Genomic DNA, 18,010 nt, shown 5'->3' on the forward strand with positions numbered 1-18,010 from the left:
AGGAAACACATTCAGGCTACAGCAGGGCTTGTATCTAAAATATGTAAAGAAATGACACAACAAGAGACAAAAACTTAATTAAAAAATCGAAAATAATCTGAATAGACGTTTCTCCAAAGAAGATATACAAATGGCCAATAAGTGCATACAATATGTTCAACATCATTAGCAATCAGGGATATGCAAATTAAAACTGCAGTGAGATGCCACTTCACACCCATTAGGATGGCTATAATGAAAAACATGAATAATAACAAGTGTTGGCAAGGATATGAAGAAGTTGGAGTTCTCATACACTGCTAAAAGGAATGTTAAGCAGTGCAGCCACTTTGGAAAATACAAGGCAGTTTTTTAAAATGTTAAACACAGAGGTTTAATGTTCAAAAGGTTAACATTTGACTTTGAAATTCTACTCCTAAGTATAGATACAGAAGAAATAAAAACATAGGTCAACACACAAACTTGTACGTAAATGTCCATAGGAGCATTTTTCATAATAGGCAAATAATGGAAATAGTCCAAATTTCCAATGACTGATGACAATAAAATGTAGTATATCTGCACAATGAAATATTATTTGGCAATGAAGTACTGATACATGGTACAGCATGGAGGAACTTTGAAAACATTATGTCAAATGAAAGAAGTCATTCACAAAGGATCATGTAGCATTTCATGTACATGAAATGTTCAGAATAGGCAAATCCATACAAAGAGTAAATTAGTGGTTGCTTGGGATTAAGAAGAAATGGGAAATGGTGCTAATGGATATGGAGCTTCTTTTGGGGGTGATAAAATGTTCTAAAATTTATTGTAATAATGGTTGCACAACTCTGTTATTTACTAAAAACCATTAAATTGTACACATAAATTGATTCATTGCATGGCATGTGAATTACATCTCAATAAAGATGTCATAAAAACCAACGATACAAATAGCTGTTGTTAATTTAGCACTTTCTAAATGCTAGGTACTGTGCTACACTATATAATCTTACCTAAGTCTCATAATAAATATGCCAGGAAACTTAGTTTTATTCACGAAGGGAAAACATGAGTTCAGAGATAAGGAAATTGCCCAAGGTCACAAAACTAGTAATTACCATACTAGTTAGGATTTTAACTCATTTTTGTCTCATTTTGAGTTTCAGGGTCTTACAAAAGGACATTAGATGGATCTTGTGAGCCTCCTTGTGTACAAGGCTGGGGTGTTCACAATAGTGACCAACACGAAACAGTAGAAATTAGTGAAATCTCTGCCTCTGACTTTCTCACCCTAGAACTGGGGTGAGGTGTTGGCTCCCAGGCACTGTGGATATGGGGTGGCAAGGCATCTATCCTCAGTTAACTGTGCTCTCCTGCCTTCTAAGGACATATTTGTTTTAGAGGTTCCCTTAATTACTTAATTCTCCCTCAGATATGTCACAGCTGTCATTTTGGAGGTGAGACTCTTGACCCTCCACCCCCAGCACCTGATTTTACAGATTATGTCTTGTGTTTGAAACTGAGTCCTGTTACTGTTGGCTCTGCCTGCTTCCTAGTTCCAAGAAACAAAACGTGAGAAGGAAGGTGTTAAGCCCACAAGACAAAGACGTCAAATAGTTCTCACCAAGGAACATTTGGATGAGTTTTGGGAAAATGACTGTGAAGCAGATGGATTACATTTTCTGTTTGGGCTCAGTAATTAAGGGGAAAGGGGGACCCAAGCCAAATGTGCTGGGATTTTGTCAAATTCCAAATGTTGGAACACATTTCAGGATGTTTGACTGAGTTTGGCAGAATCAGTACCTTGACTGTGGTCTTCTCTTCTTGGACAAAAGATGACCGAAGAGCCTACAATAATCCGAATCTGAAAGAAGCCACAGGCGTGGTTACCCTTCTGTGGGAAATGGCACAGTGGTACCCTTTGTCAGTTGGAATATTTCAGTGGGGGCATTAACTATGCATACGGTTATTCTTGCAGGGTTTTTGAGAAAGAGGATAAAAATCAACTCACATAACACAATTTAAGAACATATTCTTTCATTCTATTCCTCGTGATCCAGAGGCTAGAAGTAGAATTGCATCCTTCCATGACTATACAAACCCCTTATTCTGTGCATCCTGAAGTATCCCCAGGAATCTTTGTGGCTGTACTCACTATTATCCTTTGCTCCATTTGATTCTTTAGAATCAGAGCAGAACCAAGCGGGAAGCTCAGAATCAGAGAGATCTCATCAAGTTTTCGGCAAACCCAAACACTCTGCAATGGATTGAGTGGAAGGAAGAGGAAGGACATGATAAAGACATGAGAAAAGAAGCTGAGTCTTTGTTGAAACACTGAAATGGTTGCAGGTATCATTTCTTATCTCATTGGTTTTTCTCATAAGCCCTGAATTAATTCATTTATTCACAATATTTACCATGTGTTCACTATCATCTATGTACTGGAAAGATAGCAGTGAATAAAATGGACAAAATTACCTGCCCTCTTGGAGCTCGCATTCTAATGAATAAAATGCCACTGTCACTTGGAGGATATGATTATCAAAATTTTTAGAGGTCAGTTGCTTAGTTGGTCAAAGAGCAGTAGAATTTACATTTTTCTCCTATAAGTAGCTACAATGCTTTGTCTGAAGTTTTACCCTAGTATTACAAATATTTATTCTGTTTTGCTGATAAATTTAAAAATGGCCTTCACTGTCATTCCAGATGGGATATGTTGCTTACCATTGACAGAATATTCTACACCCAAAGTTAAAATTTCTAAGAAGAAAACACAACTCAGTTCATCCTTTAAAACATTTTTTTCAAATGACTAAAATGTAGTGATTGGGAAGTGCTGATATTAAAATGGCGTCAAAGCTTCCACCTCAGAGCTCTCTTTTCTTCTCCCTGTCTTCTCATCATCAGATCTTTTTTTATTCACTGAAGAAACAAATTTGAAAGTAAATATATAAATTAGAAACTGGCAAGAGAAGTAAACAGCAGTCTTGGGTTTTCACTTTAAGGCAAAACGATGGCTCCTTGTGGCCCCTTCTGCATGTCAATCTTGTATATCAATTCCCTGTGATAGGAAACATTATTTTCAGTGGATTGAAGTCCAGGCAACTGTCAAGAGAGCTCCTATGTGGCAGCTGTTTTGGACATGTCCAGAGGCACAACTTTTTCAACGCTGCATCAGCTCCAGCCTGGTTTTCACTGCTTCTGTATCTCTAGCTGGTCACAGCTAGCTCTGCTGATGCTCCACATCTGCAGGCACAGCTCCACCTGAGCTATACCTGATGGAGATGAATAGTGCTGCATGACTCCCTATTGCACATTGGTTTCACGTTAAGTCTACTGTCTAGACTTGAGACTTAATGGCCCCAGATGTCTGAGGGACTCCCACACTCCTTGCTGCCAATTAGATCTCATATCTACTGGTGGTATTCATGACCATAGGGGACTAAGTTTGGGTGGTAGCTCCCTTCTTTTACCTTCTCCCCCTACATTCACTCAGTCCATAGAATAGAACTGCAACCTTGATGTCCTCTTTTTAATCCAACCAATCAACTTGTCTAATGCACTAATCCCAATTCTGGAGATCCTAGTTTCAGTGACCCAGTTACTGACCTGGGTCTTCTTGCTTACAAAGACCTCCGAGAGTGTACCCACCTGCCTGTTAAACTGGCTAATTTCCACCAATCTAAGTGTAGGTGCCAATTACTAGATACAACTTGTTGGTACAGCCATTTCTAAAATGAGGATGGAAACAGGTACAGCCCCAAAGACAGTAGGCATGACCTGACCTCCTGCACCCTTAGAGTTATTCCTTGTTCCATCTCGGTGCATGTCTCAAATTAATTAGTGCATGTCTCAAATTAATTCCTGCTCCATTTTACAGCTTGCCTGATAATACTATAGGTAACAATGCAAAGTATCTAATGTCAAAGTCTCAAACAATGATAAACTGTAATTGGAACTACTTCATGGTGGGAGAGAAGCTTTTGTTATCAACATTTACCAGGCCTGCTGGACCTTCAGTAGGTCACTCGGTCCCTGAACACAGAGATAAGTGGACCTGGGTTTCATATTTAGTCTCCTTGCAGAACAAATTTAGCCTTGGAGAAGACCAAGGCTTTGGGCCCAGGAATGACCTGGAAGTTCTCTGGGACTAATTCAAAGCCTCACTAAACTCCCTCTTGGAACATCTTAGGATCCATAGCCCCAGATTCCTTGGTACACCCAGAGCATGGTATAGACTTTGTAGCACTGCCAGTCCTTTTTAATGTTTCAATCTTTATCTTTCATCTTTATTCTAATGGTTCCTTGAGAAAAAACAGCATTGAGTATACAGATGAATTTGGGAGTAACAGAGAGGGATCTGGGAGAAAAAATAAAAGTGAAGTTCAAATAAACTTGTTTGGGGAACTAAATGGCTCTTACGTTAAGAAGAGTGGGCTCATCCCCACCAGGTGCACAAATTTTTTTAATGTCTTTTCTTATTTAAGAAAAAAAGTAATTTGTCCAAATTCATGACCCTTTGTCCAATATGGAGGGTATTAGATACTTGATCTTTTCTTCTATTTCGAGGGCATGGCTGAAGTCTTTTAATCAGAGCTCTGAGAGTCCAGTGAGAAGTTTGTTGTTTGTAGCTTGAGACATTCTTTTCCCTTTAAAATTTTGTGAGTCTCTAAGTCAACTTCAAAATAAGGACTGAGAAAAACTCAAGGCTATCTCAGTTTTGTGTTGAGTGAATGCTTCCTTGAAATAGAGAAACAAAAGAAAAACAAAGGTAAAATGGTTTGATCATTCACCAAATTAAGCGTTAGATGTTACTGCCATCTAGTGATGATTTAACCCCTGGCTGCCAGGGGAAGGTAGAGTCATCTTTTTGCTACATCGGCATCGCCTTAGGGCCTATCATAGACATAGACTTGCAGGTTTGGGAACAAAGGTGACATCTGGGTAAACTTCCAAATTACCAGAGGGTGGTACTATGATGACAAGGTCCCACAACTGTGAGAAAAATGCATGTCTTCGTATTAAATCCTAAGCCTCTCTGCCCATAATATTTCTTTAAAAAAATCTTCCTTGCAACAGTGAAACAGGTTTCTCTTAACTCCATGACTCCGGGATCCTTAATGCATATTTAAACATTCACAGGCAAGTGATATGCCACCTCTCCATTGCATCTGCCTCCAAACCCTGTCTCAACACATCACTTAACAGAGCTCCAATCCCATTCCTCCTCATTCAGACTGTGCTAATTCCAATTCCATTCCTCCTCATTCTCACTGCAGTCATGTGGTCACTGGAGGTGGGGAAGAGGAAGAAGGAAAGAAGATGATACTGTGCTTACCTTGAGTAGATGCTTTACAATCATGGTTGCCCTCACTATCATCCCAGAAAGTGGCATCATTCCAGTGTGAAAGATGAGAAAATCAAGAATCAGAAAAATTAGGTAATTGGCCAGAGATCACACAGTTAAGTGTAAGTAGCAGAGCTGGAATTTGAACCCAGTGTACCTGGCCTTATCATCTGAGGAGTTTTTTTGTGGCTTGGTAAGCACAGTGATATGATGTTGGAGAGGAACACAGAATGTGGAACAGTGGGAAATATTCTCTGCTCATCAAAGAGCAGAGTTCAAGAACATCCTCAAATGGCCTCCTCTGGAGCAGGTACAGAAAACCTGGGAAGGTACAGGAGTACTTGAGTGTAAAGGCTTAGCAGGTTTTGGATGCACAAGCAAATCCGTATCTAGAGCAGGGTTGCCAGAAACTGATGGTGACTCTAGGGTGCTAATTTCATCCCCTTCCCTCATCTGAAGAAACGCCACGCTTCATGAGGGTATCCATCTCCGAAGGATTAAAAAGATAAGCAAAAAAAAAAAAAAAAAGTGATCCGAGCTAAGCCTGGCGCCAGCAGTCCCCTTGGGTATATGGAGGAAAGAATACTGAAGTTGGTGAAAAGGATATAGATTGGGATTTCTGTTGCCTTGGGATTTGGGCTACAGCCATAAAGCTAAAGACGAGGCAAAGCGTATTTAGTTTTCTTCATTGTCATCAAACAACCTTCCCAGATGCCTTTGCAGTTAGATGGCTCATGAAATCTTAGCCAAGTTCAGGCCAATGCAAATGATGTAAGCCTCTCCAGGTTTGGGCTCTGAGACATCCTATGTGATCCTTCACATGCTCTTTCTTCTTTCACCTGAGGGCTACATGTGGAGTATTCATAGCGTAATTCTGAATCCAATTTGGAGCCTTGAAAAATTACTTGGCGCAAACATTCTTCTCTCTCCAACACACACCAGCCCCTCATTGGACTGGGTCGTGAGTAAGAAAAAAGCCACTAAGATTTTTTGTTTGTTGTTTATTATAGCATTTCATGTAATTTAACCTGATTAATATACAACAACAGATACAAAAGATACCTACCGTGGTAAACAGCCAAAACAAAAAAAAATGCCCAGAATTCTCTATTGCTCCTTGTATCCAAGCTCTTTGCAATTTGACTTTGCACTTTGTCTCAATAAGGAGGAAAAATCTATTTCCCTGTACCTTGAGTCTGAGCTAACCTGTGACTTCTTTCATGCAAGTAGTAGCCATGTGCCACTTAGGAGTCTAGGTCTCCAGAGGCTTTGCATGCTTCTGCCACTCATTTAGAATCCTGCTCAGCCCCAGTGACAATAAGCCTTGAGCTGCTGGATAAGGAGGGACATGAGGTCAAGACACCCCAGCCAACCACCAGCCAATGACATCCTAGTTCAATGTTCAGCCAGCCTCCTGCCACCCACAGCTGACCACAGAAGCATGAGTAAGCTCAACTAAATTCAGTTAAGCCTGGCCCACGGAAACAAGAATGCCCAGCTGATGGCATGGTGTGTTTTAATACTTATTATTTAAGCTACTGGATTTTGGGGAAGCTTGTTATACAGCATTAGCTGAAACACCTAGATTTTAAAAAGATCTACTGCTCATATCCCAGCAGGACTTACTAAGAGGCTAGCAGTACTTGTTTTGCTGTTATCAACCTACCACAGTCTCCAAAATTGGAACATTCCCCATTAGAGGAGACATCACTGGGATCAGGGGTTAGAGGGGTTAGAGCAGCCCATGTTCCTGATAAGAACTTACTCCATTCTGCCTCGCTGGGAAAAGATCACAGGTGTTTTCTTTTTTCAATGAAAGTCCAGGCTAATTAAGGGAAGTGCTGAGAAAACCACTTGTAGAAATCGGTGGGAGTCAGAGAGAGGACCTGCAGGAATTGGGGCTTAGCTTATCCCTCCCTGGCGAGAAGCTTATTAGGATGCAGGTCCTGTAAAACCACTGTCACTCCCAGCAAAGTAAGCATGATGGAGTAGTTTTTGATAGAGCTGAATTTTATGCTATTTGCGTTCAAGGGTGTATATTAATATAGTGCCCGGTACTGCTTCTCACTTGGAGAATTTTGAAGGCAGGAAACTTTCTAGGGGCACTCTGGTGGGAAGCAAAGGAACAGAAAATTGGTACGCCAAACTCTTCTATAACTAATTGGAGAAGCAAAGAGCTGTAAGTTTTCCTACGTGAGAACGGAATAGATAGTTGGATTGGAACATTTTGGCAGAAGAGTGTCTGTATTAGACTCCTAGGGCTGCTGTAACAAAGTACTACAAACTGGGGGGCTTAAAACAACAACAGTGTGTTCTCTCACAGTTTTGGGGGCTCGACATTTGAAACCAAGGTGTCAGCAGGGCTGTATTCCCACCGAATCCTTTAGCAGAGGACCCTTGCCTGCCTCTTCCGGTTTCTGCCTGCACAAACGTTCCCGGCTTGTGGCAGCATCACTCCAAACTCTGCCTTCATCTTCATATGGCTGTCTTCCCTCTGTTCTGTGCTTTCACGTGGCATTCTCTTCTCTTTGTATGTCTATTTCCAAATTTCCTCTTTTTATGACACCAGTCATTGAATTAGGACCCACTCTAATGACCTCATCTTAACTTGATGACATCTAGAAAAACTCTGTTTCCAGGTAAAGTCACATTCACAGGTATGGAGATTAGGACTTCATTGTGTCTGTGTGGGGGAGGGTGGGAAGCAATTTAACCCAAAACAGTGCCCAAAAGGGCTGGCTTCTGGGTGAGGGAGCCCAGTAGTAACAGCTGTAGACAATAGCAGAAGATGGGAGAGGGGGCAAGATGAGAGCGTGCAGCAGTGCCGGGCCTTCTGAAAAGTGGGCACGAATCACTTTAAGGAAACCGATATTTGGACTTCTGCTTCCCAGTGGGCATAACAGCCAAGGGAGGGCCGGATATGGCCCCAGTCAAGAAAAAGAGCTTCTTGCTCCTTTCCCTCAAGTCTTCTTCCCAGTCCCCTCTACATGTTGAAAATGGAAGAGATGCAGAAGGATGAAGTGTCCCAGGAACAAAGGAGCAGACACCTGTAATAATCATCACTGAAGACCAGAGCCATGGGGAAAGCTAGCACCGGAGAGAGAAGAGGAGACAGTGGGGCTGAGTTCAAGGCGAGATTGATAGTTAAGCCAGACTTTGTGAAACCTGAGTGGATATACAGGTTGAGATTTGCCCAAGATATGATCAAGAGGTGCAGAAAGGAGCTTCAAAGGCCAATATGTGAAAAAAAAAAAAAAAAAGACATACTTACACTTCACCTAGTGAATCAGTTTGGTAGAAGAGTTATAGGTGTTAAAGTCTAAGCCGTGTGATTTTTTATTTTTTATTTTTTTTAGGTGGAGCCTCGCTGTGTCACCCAGGCTGGAGTGCAATCGTGCAATCTCGGCTGACTGCAACCTCTGCCTCCCCAGTTCAAGCAATTCTGTCTCAGCCTCTTGAGTAGCAGGTGAGACAGATTTTTGTATTTTTAGTAGAGATGGGGTTTAAACTCCTGACCTCAGGCTGATCTCAAACTCCTCACCTCAGGCGATCCACCTGCCTTGGCCTCCTGAAGTGCTGGGATTATAAGCTTGAGCCACTGTTCCCGGCATAAACTGTGTGATCTTGACCAATCTTTTACCACCTCTGGGCCTCAGCTGCCTCATCTATACAGTTTGGATAATAATTTAAATACACACACACACACACACACACACACACCCTCTACAAGCTTGTAAAAGAACTTACTATGTTTGAGGTGCTGTTGTCACTGAGAACAGAATCCACAGATGGTGGCTTGTGTTTCCACATTTGGTTATAGGTATCAGACAATGCATTCAGCTTTTCTGAGCTTCAGCTTTCTCATCTATAAAAAGGGGCCATGATTCATGGGGCAAATGGAAAGATGAAATGAGATGTGAAATTGCTTTTTTATTTTGCAAATTGTTTTATACTTGCAAAGCATTTCAGGCATGTCTCCTAATGTCTGTGTTTTTATGATACCAAATAGCAGTAGCATGTTGAATTAAATGTAAGGATTTATATTGCTTGAATTCTGTTGATGAGAATTTGTAATGAGCAATCAACCTTGTATAATATAAACCCCCTGGAAAGCTTTAAAAATACTAATGTCTGGGTTCCGCCCCCAGAGATCTCCACTTAATCAGTCTGGGCTAAAAAACCTGGGCATCAGGGAGATTTTTTCCAAGCTCCCAGGAGATCTGACTGTGCTGCGGGGTAGGGGGAGGTGGTTTGAAAACCACAGAGTAGAAAGTTCTGCTGCTGTGGCTGAATGATTGACTGCCACATTGTTATCTGTTTTGTGTTTCTGTTTACCTCTGACAATTTTTAACTGCACTGCAATTTTTGTTGATGGACTAGGAACATGTTGATTTGGGTGTGATTTTCTGGCTAGTCAGTGATTTTTTTTCTTTTAGCTTTAGGTTTTGTCAGTTTTGATCAACTACTTTATCATTTTCTGCTTGCTACATGAGAAGTGTACCTGTCACCTTAAAAATGAAAATTGATTGGTAAAATTCCAAATTCTGACAGGAAAAATAACATCGTTTTTGTGAATCTGAAAGATGGTTTCCTTTCCACCACTGGAACAACTGCTTTTATTTCTTAATAATCTGAGGTATCTTAGGACTGCAATTACATTGCAGAAAAACACGTGACATTAATAAAGCAGAATAATTAAAACAGTGCAAAACAAACACATTTGTAAGTGCTGAGCAGAGAGATACACAGAAAAATTAATCGTTTTAGTTGAGGGGTTAGGGGAGATGGAGGTTGCCATGATGAAATCAGATTTCTGGGAGAAGGCTTAGACATGCCTAGGAGCACGTCAACTGGTGCAAGGCCGGCTGCTGTGAGGCAGCAGTATAATAGTCCTGCAGGAGAAAAATTAGATTTCAGAGGGGTGGCTGTAAACATGAGGTCAAAACTGATACAGAGGCAGATTTGTTCCCAACAGAAAACCCTCTTGCCAGCTGTCGGCGCCTTCTCTTCCTGCCAGGTTTGCAGGGCAGGGGCAGCAGGCTTCTTCCCTTTTGCCCAAATAGGAGAAGAGCCCATTCAATCGATTATGGGCTGTCCAAAGTGGGCTGAGACCAACAGGTTTTCTTCTTCTCCTCCCACTTTCCCTCCAAAAGCAGCAAGGGTGAAACACCAGGTTTAAAAAGCGACTCGGTAGCTGACAGTTCTTGTAATACTCCCAGTCTCAGCTGCTCTCCTAACTCCAGGGTATAATTATCCTTGTACTTAATTAGAGGTTCAGGAGAGCTTATTAGCTTGCTCTGTTGTTGCATAATTCAGGAGTTCAGTTCAAGCTTCCTTAAAAGTGAAGCAAAGGCACTTTGTGGTGCAAGAAACAAGGCTAGACAACTGAGGAGTGTCACCTGGCTCCATGCCCTCCCTGTTCTGCTGCTAATTCACTGGGGTAGCATCAGCCAAGTGGCCAACCTCTTTGGGCATCAGCTTCCTTACTTGCCAATGAGGAGACAGACCTGGGTTAGTATTTGTGAAAAGGTGTTCCCTGAAACACTTGCTTTTCAAGAGGCTTCTTTAAAAAAGTGGTTTTGTGTCCTTAAATAACTTCAGAAAATATTGTGTACCAGGCATGCCTGTGTATACGATAGATTGTCTCACTCAACATCTGTTCCAACATCAAGTATACTACCTAAACCCTGTATTTCCCAAACTCCTTTGCACTAGGGTTCCAGATATGATTAGGCTACCAGTCAGATGTATTTGCATAAGACATGAATTTGAAACTGGGGTAAGTAGGCAGGGAGACATTTGTTTAACTATCATGGAATGGTTCCTGTGGCAGTTTCCGGATCGTAACTGAGTTCCCTTAGCAAGCCAGTACTCTGCTGTGATTCCGAAAATTATTCCTGCAGGCCCAGCATGCAGCTTGCACTGCCAGTGTTCCAACAATTTTATAAGCTCTCAATTCCTTGTATCAAATCCCTTGCTAATTAAAATAAGAGTGGTTTTATTATCTGCAGCTGAATTTGACTGATGCACAGCCTCTTAAGTATTGACAGTACCTATAAACCTGTTCAATGTTCTAAAATTTCTGGCAGTAAAGAAACCTACTTTACCTAGCGTGTTTCAAACTTACTGACTTTAACTGTAAACCAGGGGTCTATATCTTATATTGACTCTTCCTATACCTTTCAGAGAACAGTATACACTTTTGTTTTCTCATTGTCTTAGAGAGGGTAAAGAGGAGGCAAAGTCTACAGCCTTTAGAAAGCTGCGAATTCTGATCACCTCTTTGCATCTAGCCTTCTTGGTGTAGACTATGCAACTAAGGGGTTGATGAAGAAAGACGTTCATGATACTTCTGCCTCTTATTTCCTTGTAAGGATTCATTCTCATAGACATTTTGATTCTCTAGGTCTGAGGAGAGGCCCTAGGATCTGAGTTATTAGCAAATACTCCAGGGGATTCCAGTATAGCTGATGCGTGGTTGGTCCTCCTTAATAACTGCACAGGCCTCAGAATGAAATCATCAGCATTATGCTCACAGTTAGTTGTCTTCCTGGAAAAACCCTCCACCACCCATGCAGAACTTCAGCCTGAGACCAGGTATCTCAGCAGTCCCTCCCTCTTCAGCAGCTGGCAGGGACACCTTGGTTACAAAAGGAATATTTTAACTGCTTTTAGTCAAACAGACTTTTTTTTTTTTTTTTTTGAGATGGAGTCTTGCTCTGTAGCCGAGGCTGGAGTGCAGTGGCACGATCTCGGCTCACTGCAAGCTCCACCTCCCGGGTTTACGCCATTCTCCTGCCTCAGCCTCCCGAGTAGCTGGGACTACAGGCGCCTGCCACCATGCCCGGCTAATTTTTTGTATTTTTAGTAGAGACGGGGTTTCACCGTGTTAGCCAGGATGGTCTCGATCTTGTGACCTCGTGATCCACCTGCCTCAGGCTCCCAAAGTGCTGGGATTATAGGTGTGAGCCACCACACCCAGCCAGTCAAACAGACATTTTGCCATCAAAGCAGAAACACCCGGCCAGACGTGGTGACTCATGCCTGTAATCCCAGCACTTTGGGAGGCCAAGGCAGGCAGATCTCGAGGTCAGGAGATCAAGACCATCCTGGCTAACACAGTGAAACCCCGTCTCCACTAACAAAAAATTAGCTGGGCGTGGTGGCGGGCACCTGTACTCCCAGCTACTTGGGAGGCTGAGGCAAGAGAATGGCATGAACCCGGGAGGCAGAGCTTGCAGTGAGCCGAGATCGCACCACTGCACTCCAGCCTGGGCAACAGAACGAGACTCCGTCTGCAACAAACAAATAAACAACAACAACAACAACAACAAAAACAAGAACAGAAACACCCAAGCAAGCTTGGGTTTCTCTCTCTCCTTTCTGCACACCACAATAGCTCTGTCACTATGCTGTTGGAGGTATATTTTGAAAGCTCACTTTCAGGTGAGGATATGAGATCCTTGAGGGCAAGCTCTGTGTCTCAATTATCTGTATTCCTTAGTACCTAGAAGGTTGGTTGCTCAAAGTATCATGCTATTGTTAATTTTACTATTTTGATGTCCAGATACATCCTTCTTCTAAAATGGCTACTGCCTTAGGACGTTTGAAAGGGGAAAAGAAGAAGAGAAATTTCTGCTCCAGGAAGGCTTGGAATGAAGAACACAGATAGCAAATTGTTCTTCTCTCCTTTCACCTCTACTCCCGGTTTTTAAAGTCTCTCACCTGCAAACTCATTGGTGGTGTTCTTTCTTTGCTTGCAGTTCTTACAAAGCCAAGAATGCCTGAATACTTGGTTGAAAGAGCATCGATGGCTTCAACCTGAGTGTGTTTTCCAAATTCATGCAATGTATTATGCCCCTAGGCCTTTGAGAGCTGCTGTGTGTAATCCCTAATGCTATGGCTTACGCATGTTTCTATCAAATTGTGTCTTGTCTGAGCCTTCTGGGCACAAGGGAATATTCCCTTGATCAATATGTTTGATGGGCTAAAAAAATTTTGCTGGATATCAAATATTGCCTGTGTTCTGCTAGGCCCTGGACATTGGAGTATGATTTCCAACACCCCATTTGTTTTGATCAGCACCCCAAGCTAAGTTGAGGGCTTTTGGGGCTCTAAATGGCTGCAAAAACTTCAGCACAATTCAGTGTAAATGGCTTAAGAGTTTAAAGAGACCATCCTTCTCCTCTGGGGCAGTTTCCTCTTGGTTCAACTTTTGTCATATGTTCCCTGGGAACACTGCAAAGTACTGAATGCTTCACATTCACCGCCACTCTGTCCTTCAGAGTGGTGTGGACTGAGGTGGTTAGAGATGGTCTTTGAATGTGTTCACTTAGGAAATATCACTCAGGGGAGTTGCAGGAGCAATATTTGAGCAACACCATAGATGTGAGGGTATTAGAGCCAAGAGTGATCTAAGAGATAAAATAATTCAATTATTTTATTTGAGAGATAAGAAACCTGAGACCCAAAGACATTCCACAGCTAGTATACATACAGAAGCAAAGTTCTCAGGCTTGGAATCCAGCATCTTTTCTGAATACAACAAGTAACCTCCAAAATTTATACTTTTGAAGGAACAATCTGCAAAGAAATTTAAATTGTACCTTCTACATACTTCGTCTGAATTTCTCTAAAGGCTTTTCAAAAATGAACAATTTATCCACAGTGCTGGTCCAAATGAGGGAAGTATCCTCCCACACAAAGAAAAGTTTTTAAGTGCTCGCATGCACCGCCTGGCACAGTTTCCTCACCCAATGCCAGACTTCAAAATTAGTGGTTTTCAAAGTATGTTCCCTTGACCAACAGCATCAAATCACCCTGGGAATTGTCAGAGAGGCAAACCCTTGTGTGCAGATCTACCAATTCATACATTCAGAGGCGGTCCTAGATGTCTGTGCAAGCCTTCTAGGTGACTCTCATGCATGTTCAAGTTTGAGAACCACTTATTAATTTTGAATTCTCTTTGCACAATGTTATTTAGAAGCAATTGGAATATTCTCATCCCCCCCCAAAAGACCTTGCCTCCTGCCTTTTTTTTTTTTGCCATTCTTTAGTTTCGTATCTTTGGATAAAGACTTCTAGCTCTAGATTATCCTGGACTATAAAACATGTTGAGCCTTCAAATCCTCCACATATCAGTGTGTACAACCATATCAGAAACTTCTTTAATAGCAGATTTAGATAGAGTATATTTATAATGTATTTATAACTTATTTATGTCTGAAGACTGACTTACACAAATGTAGGTGAATTAGAATAATGAAAGAGGTGTATCTCACGGAACACAAACACAAGCAGGAAGCCCCTGAGTCTCAGGAGCTGACTGAAAGCAGAGCCTAGAATGCCCACAGCACCCCTACTTTTCTCTTGTATCTACTCTGCTTTTGGAGTCAGTTTTATTCTCTCTGTTTTTAAAATTATTATTTTTTTTAAGTTCTGGGGTACATGTGCAGGATGTGCAGGTTTGTTACATAGGTAGACATGTTCCACAGTGATTTGCTGCACCTATCAACTCATCCTAGGTAGTAAGCCCAGCATGCATTACCTATTTTTCCTGAAGCTCTCCCTCTCCCTGCCCTCCACCCCCAACAGGCCTCAGCGTATGTTGTTCCCCTTCCTGTGTCCACACTGGCTTTCTCTGCCTCTCAGTCCATATGAGAAAAAATGGCTACAGCCTGCAACTCCTAAGTGGAAAAGATCTAGCCACCAGGAAAGAGCCCACATGTCTTTCCCAGTCTCAATTCCAAGTTCCTAGAAGGGGGTTTTAGTTTAGGAAGGATCAGCTTTTCACCTGAGGTCCATCTCTTGTTTGTGTGTATAGGAACGTGCCCTTTGGGAGCCCCATGCATGTAATGGTGTGGATGGTGTGTGGGTAGAGTTTTCTGAAAATAGGGGAGGACTGAAAAGTTAACCTGATAGACAGACAGCTTGGATCCTGGATAAAAAAGTAATTAGAAAGAGTTCTATTGAATGGTGGAGGGGATGTGAAAAAGAGGAAGGGAGCAGAGGGATGCAAAATAATAAATTTCCCAGGTGGTAATTCTAAGGGTTTAGGCAAGTCAGTATTTGTAATAGGTTGAGTTGTGTCTCTCAAAAAGATATGTTGAAGTCCAGCCCCAGGTACCTCAGAATGTGACCTTATCTGGGAATGGGGTTATTGCAGATGTAATGAGTTAAGATAAGGTCATTTTAGAATAGGGCGGGCCCTAAATCCAATACGATCATGGCCTTATAAGAAGAGGGAAATTTAGACACAGATGCAGAGACACAGAGGGAAGACAATCATGGGAAGTTGAAGGTGGAGCTTGGAGTGATGCTGCCACAAACTAAGTAGTCTGGGGCTGCCAGAAGCTTGAAGAGGCAAGGAAGGATCCTCCCTTAGAGACTTCGGAGGGAGCATGACCCACCAGCACCTCGATTTCAGATTTCCAGCCTCCAGAAGTGTGAGACAATAAATGCCTGCCATCCCAAGCCACCAGTTCATGGGACTTCATTATGGCAGCAAATACAGTATTCTTTAGCCCTTTCATGCATGTTGAACTGCTACCTGTCCCATGCTTCAAGCACCACAAAAGCCTAATCTCCTGCAGTCCTACTTTTCCTAGCTTGGTTCATGACAACCATTCACCTGTAGCTGAAAAATCTTCCTTCCTCATTTTCTGATTTCCACTTTGCTTCTGGCTCATTGACTTATTACCTCTTCTGGCCTCATCATTCTTTGGATTTTGATATCCTTTACTATTTGCTATAGCCAGTTTCAAATTATTCCCATTGCAAGGGACAGAAACTTAAATATGGAGGATTTATTAGCTTAGAAGTATAAAATGCAGAGATAGTCTCACTTCAAGAAGAGTTGGTGATAAAAACTCAAACATTGTCACTAGGACAATGTTTCCTTTATCCCATGGGTTTGCTTTCCTTATCACTGTCCCAAACCTCCATCAGTCTCTCCTATCTGGTACAAGGTGGCTACCTGAAGTGCCAGGCTGAGGTCTGATCAGCAGAGTGACTAGTAGGATGTCTTTCTCTTGATAGTCCCAATAAGAGTTGGGAGACAACAGACTGCCTATCTACCGGTAATGAAAACTGTGGGGACATACTATTTTAATTGATTCCAACTGGGTCATGTGTCCTGCTTTGGAGCTTTGGGCTGAAGTCAGCTAAATCTGAATCAAGTGTGCCCACAAAACACTTGCTGAATGCGAGATTGATATTGGGAAGGCAAAAATAAAAAGTGTCTAGTGCATCTTCAACCTCAACTTAGATTCTTTATTCTTCTGTGTTGCAATAGGCTAGCAAATACCTATTGTGGTATAACATGACCCAACCCTGTAGGTTCACTTAGTTTTTTCCCACCCTGCGGGAGAAGTAGGAGAATGAGTGCCTTATGAGTTCAACCAAGGTGTTTACTCATAAAAATTCAATCAAATGACATAATTAATATTTTCCAATTCATAAAAAGTGACATAACCTAATGGATAGAATTTGATAAACTACGTACTTTTAGCCCAAAAACGTTTTCTAAAACCTTTGGCAACTGATACTACTTGTGTATACTAGGAACTAAAAAAGAGTGCTTTAGTCCACCATTATGTCTTTAATTATTTTTTCATTGAACATACCAAGTGCCCCAAAGACAAGGTTGAGTCAGTGGACTTCTGTCTGCCTGTGAGGTGAAGGGTCATCTCTATCCTTGCCTCATCTATCTCTTTGAAGCACTTTCCTTCAATGGCCACCTAAGGCATATTCTTTGCAGAACTGGGAGACTTCCTGGGTTATCTTCAGCAAAACAGACTGCTGCTCTTCACAGAAACAGCATTCTTCTCCTTAAAGTTCTTCCCAGGCCTAGGGCTAAACTATCAAGTATGTTTTTGAATATATATTGGCTTCAACTCCATACCTTTGTCCTGCCATTGTTTCTTCCTGGGACACATTGAAGACAAAGATATAGCTTTATTGTCTTCCATGAAATTTTCCTTGGTCACCTCCATGCGAAGACTGCATCAATAAGAAATAAATACATAGCCCTTGTTCTAGTAAGAGTGACTGATTATAAGCCAAAATTATACAAATAATTATGTAATTCCTGTTGTGATAGGTAGTGAAAAGGAGAGTGCTGGGGGACTGTACATCAAGGGGATCTAACCTAGTCAATGGTGGAGCAGGGAATAGAGAAGGTGTCCCTGAGACTGTGGTGTTTAAATAGAATCTTGGAGGAGTAGCAGGGCTAGTCTGGTGATGTGAAGGTCGTATAGTGGAATGATGGAGTTTGATCATAGATATGGTAGTTACAGGAAGGAGTTTGGCATATCTGAGAAATGAAAGGATGATGACATGGAGGCAACAATGAGTAGAAGGAAAGTGAGATGAGCTCATTCAAGGATAGAGGTGCAGCCAATGATGAGGGAGAGTCTTGTGAGCCGCATGAAGAACTTTAGACATAATGCTGCAAGTAATGGGTGGTAATAACAAGATTTCAGACAATAGCAACCTAAATGGATTTGCATTGGCAAAGGCCATTCTGGCTTCCATGTGCATAATGGATCGGGGAGAGACAAGAATGGGTGCACAAGACTCTTAGATTGTATTTGTGTGCTGTTGAATCATCACTGGGAAACTTCCTTTCTTCGGTACCTATATGGTACTTGCCTTTGGTAAATGTGCCTCTTAGAAGAT

At 41.8% G+C, this 18,010-nt stretch overlaps 1 protein-coding gene across 4 annotated transcripts in view; it reads left to right on the forward strand.

The window, feature by feature from the left end:
* PCTP (phosphatidylcholine transfer protein) overlaps positions 1-18,010 on the forward strand; it is a 148,670-nt gene that overhangs the window by 115,291 nt on the left and 15,369 nt on the right. Inside the window, exons 6-7 of one of the 4 annotated variants that reach the window (XR_008653067.2) lie at positions 2,171-2,334; positions 8,689-8,798. Coding sequence is in view for 2 of the 4 variants with exons in the window: in XM_063628415.1 (XP_063484485.1) it covers positions 2,171-2,323 (153 nt within the window). In the remaining 2 variants the exon portion in view is untranslated. Of the gene's footprint in view, positions 1-2,170; positions 2,335-8,688; positions 10,037-18,010 lie in introns of those variants that run through there. The other 3 variants (XM_063628415.1, XM_055256325.2, XM_055256330.2) reach the window with 3 other exon arrangements.

The sequence above is a fragment of the Symphalangus syndactylus genome, chromosome 20 (assembly GCF_028878055.3).
Source record: "Symphalangus syndactylus isolate Jambi chromosome 20, NHGRI_mSymSyn1-v2.1_pri, whole genome shotgun sequence".
Classification (NCBI taxonomy): Eukaryota; Metazoa; Chordata; class Mammalia; order Primates; family Hylobatidae; genus Symphalangus; species Symphalangus syndactylus.